This window comes from Thalassophryne amazonica, chromosome 20 (assembly GCF_902500255.1).
Source record: "Thalassophryne amazonica chromosome 20, fThaAma1.1, whole genome shotgun sequence".
In the NCBI taxonomy this organism is placed as follows: Eukaryota; Metazoa; Chordata; class Actinopteri; order Batrachoidiformes; family Batrachoididae; genus Thalassophryne; species Thalassophryne amazonica.
The window spans coordinates 47,286,521-47,296,995 of NC_047122.1; the positions used below are offsets into that span (position 1 = coordinate 47,286,521).

The 10,475-nt window shown below is 43.9% G+C and overlaps 1 protein-coding gene across 1 annotated transcript in view; it reads right to left on the bottom strand.

Annotated features, from left to right (window-relative positions):
* Window positions 1–3,861, bottom strand: part of susd5 (sushi domain containing 5) — a 29,713-nt gene extending 25,852 nt beyond the window's left edge. Inside the window, exons 1-2 of the mRNA XM_034161348.1 lie at window positions 3,536–3,861; window positions 2,336–2,513 (exon numbers count right to left, since the gene is read on the bottom strand). Of these exons, the coding sequence (XP_034017239.1) occupies window positions 2,336–2,513; window positions 3,536–3,617 (260 nt within the window). The 5' untranslated portion in view covers window positions 3,618–3,861. The remainder of the gene's footprint in view (window positions 1–2,335; window positions 2,514–3,535) is intronic.
* Between the last annotated feature and the right edge of the window lie 6,614 nt (window positions 3,862–10,475).

The following is a 10,475-nucleotide window of genomic DNA, read 5'->3' on the forward strand; positions in this document are numbered from 1 at the left end:
TGACACAACTTTAAACTCTACCTTTTAACACCTGCACTCTGGAACCACAGGTGGGTGCTGACAACCAGCAATCCAAAAATTATTTTTCAGCATTTTGAAACACTGAACAATTTTCTGAAACAATTATTTAACCCTCTGGGGTCCGAGGGCATTTTTTGGACAGTTCACTCGCCTGGCATAAATGTTTTATTATTGCTGTTAACAGCTCTCCCTGCATCCCACAATTAAGTTTTATGGCTCTTTTTTAGGGCAACCTACCTGTACTTTCAAAATATATATTCTATTGTTGTGTTTTATAAGTGTAATAAAGGTTTACAATCAGAAATAAGAAAGGAAAAAGTAAAGGGTCAAATCATTTTCCACACACATTTATTCAAAACACACAGCAAACTATAATAAACTAGTAACACATCACTCCTAAAAACAATCTTTGGTGTGTCACGTGAGGTGAATCTGTCGTACAATTGGAATTTGGAAAACCATGTGATGGTGAATCAATTCCGATTGGACACTCACATTGCTCACGTCATCATACAGCTTCTATGAGGAGTACAAAGATGGTGGACGGTGGCTCGAAAGTCAGTGGAGTTAACTTTTCAGCAAAAAAAGAGAGTAAGTTTCTATCTCATATCATTAAAAAGTTATTTATAATTTAGTAAAGCTTGGTCTCAGCCATCATATACGATGGTGTTGGTCCCAGAGGGTTAATGTCGCCTTTAAAGCTTTTTAAAACAGTGAATTATTTTTCTGAAACAATTGTTTTGTTTAGTCTACATTCTAAAGCTGCAAATCTGTTGTATAACAAGTGTTCTCCTTTAGCATTTAATGCATTTTGAAACAATGGCACATTTTCTGAAACAAGCAAACTTACTGTTTCAAGCATTTTAAAATGGTGACTCTGCAGCTTTATTTGTTTTGAGCATTTAAAACAGTAAATTGCTTTGTTCAGCAATTGCTGTTGTGTGGGCCGCCAGAAGAGGAGGTACTGCTGGCCCACTACCAGAGGGCGCCCTGCCTGAAGTGCAGGCTTCAGGCACGAGAGGGCGCTGCCGCCACGGACACAGCCGGGGGTGACAGCTGTCACTCATTATCTCATGACAGCTGTCACCCATCTTCACTTCATCATACTACTCCATAAAACCCGGACGTCATCTCCACCTCGTTGCCGAGATATCTTCGACCTGTTAAGGTAACTTCTCAGCTGTAGTCAACTCTGACAAATAATCTGAGCTCTTTTTGCAGCCGTTTTCCTGTGGTGTTTCCTTATCTGCTGGATTGGCGTTTGGTGTGATTAGCGATGGCTTCGCCTCACACCCCAACCAGATAAGTGGTTAAACAGGAGCTGCACGAGTGTGTGATTTGAGGTGGAGGTGGAATCTCCACCATTGTTGTTACTGGGTGTACACACACCCACATCTTATTGTTTCTGCTCCTCGCCAGCAGTACCAGATCCGACACTCGGAGACGGTGGCCACCTGGGGACTCGGGACTTGGCGGCTCCAGTATTCTCCAGGTTCGGTGGCGGAGGAAATCGTGTGATTCCGGTTCTTCTCAGGACAGACGTCTTCTATCCTCGAGCCTGCCCACACGTCATCTTTGTGGATTGACTGTTTGCAAAATTCTGTAGTCCTCTGTATTGTGGTTGTGCTCATTCATTCATGACAGTGTTCATATTCGACTCTTTCATTGTCCGTTCATTTACGCCCCCTGTTGTGGGTCCGTGTCACTACACTTTCCCAACAATTGCTTTATTTAATGTTTTGAAACTCTAAAGTTACAGTCTGGTGCATTTGTTTCTTATGGTTCAAGCATTTTCATCATTGTTTACATTGTCTGGGCGCGCGCGTGGGGGGGGTAAACCCTGACATCCCCACTAGCTCTGCCTATGCTGATACATTTAATCCGTAATTAATGTGTGAACTGTCTTCCTACAGGCCCCAAACAACTGTCTCTCCACCTGACTGTCTCTTTCTCACAGCAGGTGCTGAAAGCTGTGCATCATGTCACCCAGGAGATGAGAGGCGTAAATGGAGGCGGTTGTCGACATGACACTCTGGCTCAGAATTTCCTTCTCCTCCAGGAAGGAACAGAGGAGTCTTTCTCTCTCTCTTCCTCTCTTTCATCACTTAAATGTGTCACACACGTCTTCTATCTTCCACTCTTCTCTTTAAATGACACAGCCTGTTCTTGTTTGCACTTTCATCCTTTGCAACCACAACCCCCATGCACACAAAACACATGCAACAAAATGACCTTTGACATCCTCAGAGTTTTGTCCACACACCGGCACCCAAACTTGCATGCTTGCAAACACATACACACACAAATCACTTACCCTATTGTGCCCCCATAAAGCCACCCACGGGTGCAGGAGGAGAAGAAGCAGTCGACCGCGGCATGGTGGAGTTCCTGTGCTGAGGCCAAGCGGGCGTGTTGTGAGGCACAACCCTGCTCCGCATCTTTGTAACCCTGCAGACCAGACGAGTTCCTAAGGTCAACCACAAAAACTCGACCTGCAGAGTGCAAGAAATAAAAGGACAAGATTCCCTCTGATAACCTGGTTTTGACAAATATTCACAAAGCCTCTCAGAATCAGTCTATGGCAAAACTGAAATGTGACCAACAATAGAGAGAGGGATGGTCAAACCTTGTAATAATATTTTAAATTGTAAATATTCCTTAAGCATGCCAAATTTGGGAGTGAGACCCCCCCCCCCCCCCAAAAAAAGAGTGAGCATCCTGACTCCAAACTGTGAGTATTCAAGACTTGAAAAACAACAACAAAAAAGTGTTGTAAATCAGTCATTTATTGGAGTACGAGTATATTAGTAATAGATATTGAGAAAGATGTATTTTGTGTATTTTAACTTACATTTGTTTGGATGAATGCAGATGGAAAGCTTACTGACAATTTTACAGACATGCAGCAACAACAACATAATAATAGTAACAACTACATATTGCTAATATGTATATGAAACATTTCCCATAATAAATGCACTATTTATTATCTCTCAGACATAAGCACATAAAAACACTGTAAACCCTGCCCATTTTTTTACCAACAAAATTTTGCCATCTATGAAGAGTAAATAATTTATATACTATTAATAGATTTATTTTATTTTATTTTTGGGGTGCGGATAAACAGAAATGTCCACAAGGAAACTTCTACATCAAAACGTTATACAGAAAATATCTGCGCGTAAAGTGAACTATAACCAGACGCCAACTCTTTTTGTGAACAGATTAATTTGCTGTATAACATTATCATTTCTCAGTGCGTGAAGAAAACACTGATTTTAGAGAGGTTCCATGTGATCAAACCGCTCTAACGGCGATCTCTTTACGCACGAGGTGCCAATTCAGGTGCCACTGCGCGCACTCACCGGTGCGCATTGCGCATGGCTTATATCTGTTAAAAACTCAGACATAAATGTAATCGTCCAACAAAATGTTATAACTGTGTGTAGTAAATGCTGTGTTCAAACTGCGTGACAATTCTCTCCTAAAATATCTTAAATATAGAACTTACCGTTTGCGTTGACAGCAGAGGTCACAATAAGGAAAACCGCGCATCCAAAGAGCAGAACAGTTCGGATCCTGGCGTCCAGCATTGTGGTGCACTTGGTGCAGGCTAAAAAAAACTTTTCACAAACTTAGTACTGTGGCGGCGGAGAGCAAAATCCTGCAGTTTCTCTGTCAGCGTGTTGGACTGAGTAGAGAGAAGGAAAGCTTTTGGACAAGTGACGGAAACACCGAGGCGCAGTTTAACTCCCCAAATAGTCGCCCGCGCAAGCACATGGAGCACCGGTGTGAAAATTCACGTGCGTCCGTGAGTGAAAACGTCTCGGCTCCAAATCGCGAGGATGGAGCATAAAAGGAGACAGATTATCTATCAGACTGCGCCCTTAAAGGGGGTGGGGGGGGGGGGTGTTCAAAGTCACATTATGATGCCCTAGTTAACCTAAAACGTTAGTAATGTAGTATTCTTCAGCAAGATCACCAAAGCCGTACCTGAATTACAAAAATGTTGGTTTAACAACATTTTGGCACTTAACTCATCTTTGATGATCTGTGTCACAAACTATGTCAGAAGAGTCCAAATTATGTTCGAAGGGCCCTCAGGCTCACACCACGGTGCCAACACAGGATGACACTTTCACTCCCACCCCACCTCTCTAAACCTCTACATGAGTTAGATGTATCCCATTTATGGGGGGATGAAGTGCCTGCCACTTTTTCAATCCGTGCACGTGTACGCGTGCACGCACGCACACACGCACCGCCACTTTAAATGGACTGCATTTAAATAGCGCGTTTCCATCTGCATCAGATGCTCAAAGAGCTTTACAATAATGCCTCACATTCACCCCGATTTTTAGGGGTGAATGTGAGGTATTTATTAGGTACACCTGTTCAATTACTTGCTAACACAAACAGCTCATCAGCCAATCACATAGCAGTAACTCAATGCATTTAGGCATCTAGACGTGGTGAAGACGACTTGCTGAAGTTCAAACTGAGCATAACAATGGGGGGAAAAAATGGATTTAAGTGCCTTTGAACGTGCTTGTTGGTGCCAGACAGGCTGGTCTGGGTGTTTCAGAAACTGCTGATCTACTGGTATTTTCATACATAACTATCTCAAGGGTTTACAGAGAATGGTCCAGAAAAGAGAAGATATCCAGTGAGCGGCAGTTGTGCTTGACGAAAATGCCTTGTTGATGTCAGGGGACAGAGGAGAACGGGTAGATGGGTTTGGTTGAATGGGCGTTTGCTGAAGCTGTCATGTCAGTATGGACCAACATGTCTGAGGACTGTTTTCAACAACTTGATGAATCTATGGTTGCACCCCATCATCACCACCTCACACACAGACGCCTTGGGCCACTGACCAAAGGTGTGATAAAATATGAAAAATGTCTTGCATATGGAACCAACTCACATATCTTTTTGGTTCCATTGGGTTTCTTTCTTCATCCTGGAGTCTACCATGGTACATATCTCCACACCATTTTTCATCTCATCCTGACGTCAGAGGTAGATTTAAACTTTAAGAATCTTTGCCAGTGAATATTTTTCCAATTGTCACATCTTGCCAACAACACCAGTTTGTAACCGAGCAACAAACCTTTGTGACCACGGAAAGGTTACAACACCAGACTTCGCATTCTTGGAGACCAATTGCACTACCAGGTCAACCAAAGGTGATTTCCCCCTGGCCAAGCTAGTAATAGGAACATATTTCAACCTGGAGTTCACATTGATCTGCATAAACACACACTGATTTATGAATTAGATTTCCAGTGTTTAAAATAAAAATTGTGTAATAAAATCGATGAATAGAGAGTTAGCACATGGTTTCCCAGATAGCCTTAGAATGCAGAAGAAAGACTCTCCTGTCACCCCCGGCCCTTGTTGAAATGCATTATCATGTGTATGTATAATATTACAATGGCAGTGTTGATGTTTCGAGTGAAGGTTTTTTATTTTACTCTTCTACAGGTGATAACAGTGTCTCTGGACCATTTCTCTGTTTATCTCCTGGAGGAAACATGAAAAGGTGGAGACAGACTGAGGGAGGAGACAAGGTTTTTTTTCCCTGTGAGACGATGAGAGAACACTGCAGACACATGCTGAAGGATGTGTGTGGCGTAATGGTGTGAGCAGACAAAAAGATATTCCTTAAGGAATCACATGTATTTATTCATCTTCCTCCGTCACTTTCATGTCTCACCGTCACTTTTTTGTTTGTTATTATTGGAGTTTCAACCATGTAAGGATGAGCTGCTCTTACAATTTCCAGCTACATGAATCCTCCTCCCTGCCAGATGTTTTCATCCTGTTGCCATGTAACTCCACTGCCATGTGTCTCATGTTTGTGGAACAACTTGAATCATGTGAAGGAGTTATTTTTTGCAGAGGTGAGCCTCCAAAAGGAGAAGGGACAAGGAAGAGTGATTCACACCTGCACCACCTCATTGAGGCTGCTGGTAAGAATTATGCAGCCGCAGGTGCCTTGACATCCGGTATGAGATGATGCAACTGCAAACATCACAAAGGTGTGTAATCTCACAAGACCTCTGGTTCACCCACGACATGCTGCGCCATGGCAGTAAACACACACTGACCACAGGATAATGTGTCACAGAAGCCACTTGCCAAAGCCTGCTGTAGTTCAGGTGTGTGGTTGAGTCAGAGGAAATCACTGGTCACAAGGAAGTGTATGGTTTGGTCACCATAGTAACATCCACCATCATCAAAATCTTCACCCGGCCCCTGACACAGACTGCTGTCCCGTGATGCCTGAAAACCTCCATCATAGTCCCCAAATCCCCCATCAGCAGCCTCAGTGACGACCGGCCTGTTGCACTCACACGATGGTGATGAAGTGTTTTGAAAAACTGGTTAGAATTCATTCATAACCCCTACTTCAGACCCATACCAATTTGCTTACAAGGTCAACAGGTCAACAGAGGATGCCGAGACCACTGCCATCCACACAACGCTGACCCACCTGCAGCAACAGAGTAACTATGCCCGTCTTCTCTTCGTGGATTAGTTCAGCATTCAACACCATCCTCCCTCATGAGCTCGTGAGGAAACGGCTGAACCTCAGTCTTCCTCATTCCACATGTCTCTGCATTAAGAACATTCTGTCAAATCGCTCACAGAGTGTCAGGATTGGCCCCCACATATGCACAGCTCTCACACTCACCACTGGTTCTCCTTAAGGCTCCGTGCTGAGCCCATTGCTCTTCACCCTCTACACCTCTGACTGCACCCCTATCCACACCTGTCTACTGAAAGTATGGGGATGACACCACAGTCATAGGCTGTATCCCTGGGGGAGATGAGTCCGCCGACCGGGTTGAGGTGGAACAGCTGATAGTGTGGTGTAGAGAAACTAACCTGCTCCTGAACACATCCAAAACCAAGGAGCTAATCATAGACTTCAGGAGAAACAAAACAGACATTCAGCTCATTATCAGTTGGGGAACTGTGTGGAAAGCATCAGGGACTTTCATTTCCTGGGAGTCCACATATACTCCAGGAGCCCAATGGGGTTTCATTAGCATTTTTTGCCCAAAAGGTCTGAGGTGAGCACTACATGTGGTGTTGCTTAGGGTCTTTAGAAACGGCATTCTTAAGTTCTGCAAATGTGGGATAAAGGAGGGGGAGCAACTGAAAGTATCCCCAAAATAGTTATAAATGGGAAATTTGTGCCCAAATAAAATATTACTGTCTACTGAAAGGTATTGGTGTACTGATCCCAAAAATATAACTTAAGAAAACTTATTCAGAGGGAAAGGCCTCTTAAGAAGTCCCCCAGTTAGCAGTAATTAATGGGTTAATTAGCAATTTGGGCCCATCAATTGTTGTGTGGGCCGCTGAAGAGGAGGTACTGCTGGCCCACCACCACAAGATGGCGCCCTGCTTGAACTGCGGGCTTCAAGCACGAGAGGGCGTCGGAGCGACCGGGAGTGACAGCTGTCACTCATCATCCGTACCGGCTGTCACTCATCCACTACACATCACCACCACCACCATAAAGGCCGGACTGCAACGCCACCTCCCCGCCGAGAAATCAGCTACCAATCAGGTAACTTCTCTGCTGACTTACAAAGTAACAATCTGAACTTCTTTGCAGCCGTTTTCCTGTGGTGTTGCCTTATCTATGGGATTGGCGTTTGGTGTGATCAGCGACGGCTTTGCCTCACACCCCAAACCAGATAAGTGGTTAAACAGGAGCTGCACGAGTGTGTGATTGGAGGTGGAGGTTCTCCCTCCTAACTAAACACTGACTGTGGGATTACAGAGTGTGCGAACTCACACTCATCAGTACTGTTTCTGTTCTCTGCCAGCAGTACCGGGTCTGACTGCTGAAGACAGTGGCCACCTGGGGCGCAGGGCTTGGCGGCTCCGGTGTTCTTCAGATCCGTTGGTGGTGGAAGCTGTGTGGGATCCGGCGCTTCTCTCGCCAGACGTCTTCTATCGTCGAGCCTGCCCACACGTCACCTTGTGTATAATTGACATTCCACCATATTGTTATTGTCTGTACTTCGTTGTGCGATTCACAACATTAAATTGTTACTTTTTGGCTTATCCATTGTCCGTTCATTAACGCCCCCTGTTGTGGGTCCGTGTCACGACACTTTCACAACAATCAATGAAACTTTGGCTAAATCATAGATCAGAATGAACAAAATCAAAATCGCTCACTTAAGAATCTAATCTTTGTGGGTTTGTTTACTTAAGAAGGGGGTTCCACTTAAAGTCCCCCTAATATAATTAAGAATTAGTTATTTGTTCCCAAATAAAATATGACATTCTATTTAAAGGTATTGGTGTACTGACTTCAAAAACAAAAATTAAGAAAATATTTTCAGTGGGAAACACCACTTAAGAAGTCTGTGAATTAGTAGTAATTAAGGGGTTAATTAGCAATTTGTGCCCATCAATGAAACTTTGGCTAAAGCAATGATTGGAATAACCAAAATCAAAATTGCTAAATTAAGAACTTAGTTTTTGTGGGTTTGCTTCTTTAAGAAAGGGGGAGCCACTCAAAAAAAAAAAAGCAATTGACAAATTACTGAAAAAGAAAATCATCATTCAAAATTGTTTTATTGAAGGAATTACACTGTAATTAAACATAAAATGCTATCATTAAAATGATCAGCTAGTCTTTCAGTACCTCAGTTAACATTCAGAGAGTAAATGATCTTCACAAAACAAGCAGATTAATCAACAATTTCCACAATATTAGCTGATGAACAACACATTTTGTGTTTTGAAATTATTCAGCCAGGTGCTATTAGTTTAGGTGGATTACCCAGTATGTAAAATTAAACTTCAGTTTTCTTTCGTTGACCTCACAAACAACAATCGAAATAGACGTGCTCTAGAGTCAGTCACCTCATATCAAATTAAAGCTCTTTCACAGTGTGAACATTTTAATCAGAATCAGCGAGGTGCTCCTCATCAGAGCCGAGATCTCCTGCCTCATCATCTGATGAGAGTACACAGTTGCCATCACTATCCCCAACACTGGCAAAAGCTCCTTCCTCTGGAACCAAAGCATCAGCTGCTGACCCATGAACCAGATGATGTTGTATGTATCATTCTCAAGCTCCCAGCCATCATGCTTCGAAGGATGTTGGACAATCACTTTCTTGTCTGCATTTGCCCACTTGGTGGCAATGAAAGCCGAGCAGTTGACATGACAGGTCAGTTCTCATCCACATGGTGGAAGTCCACTTGCATCCAAACTCTTCAGTTTCTCTAAGGGATTTCTGGTTGTGGCTTTTGGGCCATAGGCCTTCTGGAATACCTTGTGTCTGAAATTGTTGTAAGGCATCTCCCCCTCCTTTAGCTTTGCTACATACATAGAAGCCGTGAATGCCTGGAGCGACGTAAGGTTGCTGTCCGTGACCCCCTCAAGACCTACAAGACTGGTGAAGGCTCACTGTATGTCCTTGTTTTTTTTTCGAGTTTTGCAAAGGGACACTTCTTTCCTTTTCTCACAAAAGCAGACGTATAGTCAGAGCCAGTGTTTGCATGAAATGCAGGCAATGACTGGCATAGGAGTGGGCCTAGCACACAGAGTACCAAAAGTGAAACTAAAAAACAATTTGCAAATATATATAAATTACTTACTTACTTACTGCCCATATGTCTCTTTGACATGTAGGGCAGCAACAAAGGAATGCCACTCCTGCCTGTCCCGGGCCAACTTCTGAATGGTTCCCCAGCTGTGATGGAAGGTCTTCAGTTCCGCATCCACGCTCCTCCTCCTCCTCTCTCTCTCTCTCTCTCTCTATATATATATATAAATACACAAATATAAATACCAGAAATACTGCTCACTACTGGTTTACTACTACTGCTCCTCTCCTTCCCGTCCCCTGTCTTCCTGTTACTCCTCCTCCCCCTGAGTGAGGAGTAGTACAGTCTGATGCCCTGAGGGAAAAGGAGTTTTTCAGTCTGTTGGTCCTGCACTTGGGGAGGAGCAGTCTGTGGCTGAAGAGGCTCCTCTGGTTGCTGATGACGGTGTGCAGAGGCTGACTTCCATCATCCATAATGTCCAGCAGGAATAACATTGTGTCAGACAACCAGACTTGGGGAGCCTCAGGTGAGTCGTATTACTTATATTGTGAGGCAACCTCATCTACGACACTGATCCACCATCCAGGTACCTCAGCGCTGAAGACCCCAGCAACTGCAAAAGACCAAGAAGACGCCCACGTATTCCCTGACTGCAGCAGATAGATGGCTGCTCTTGGGAGGTGGAAATAGACCGATGGTGAGGCTGGGTGGTTGCCAATCAGGACACAGTGTAGTTCTGTACTTCGGTGGCTGTGATGACGCGCAGCACCAGTGCATGCCCCCAAACACAACCTGATAACACAATTAGAACTTATGATGACAGAAAGGTTAGAGAAGCTATACTGTGACATAGAAGATTGTGAGGA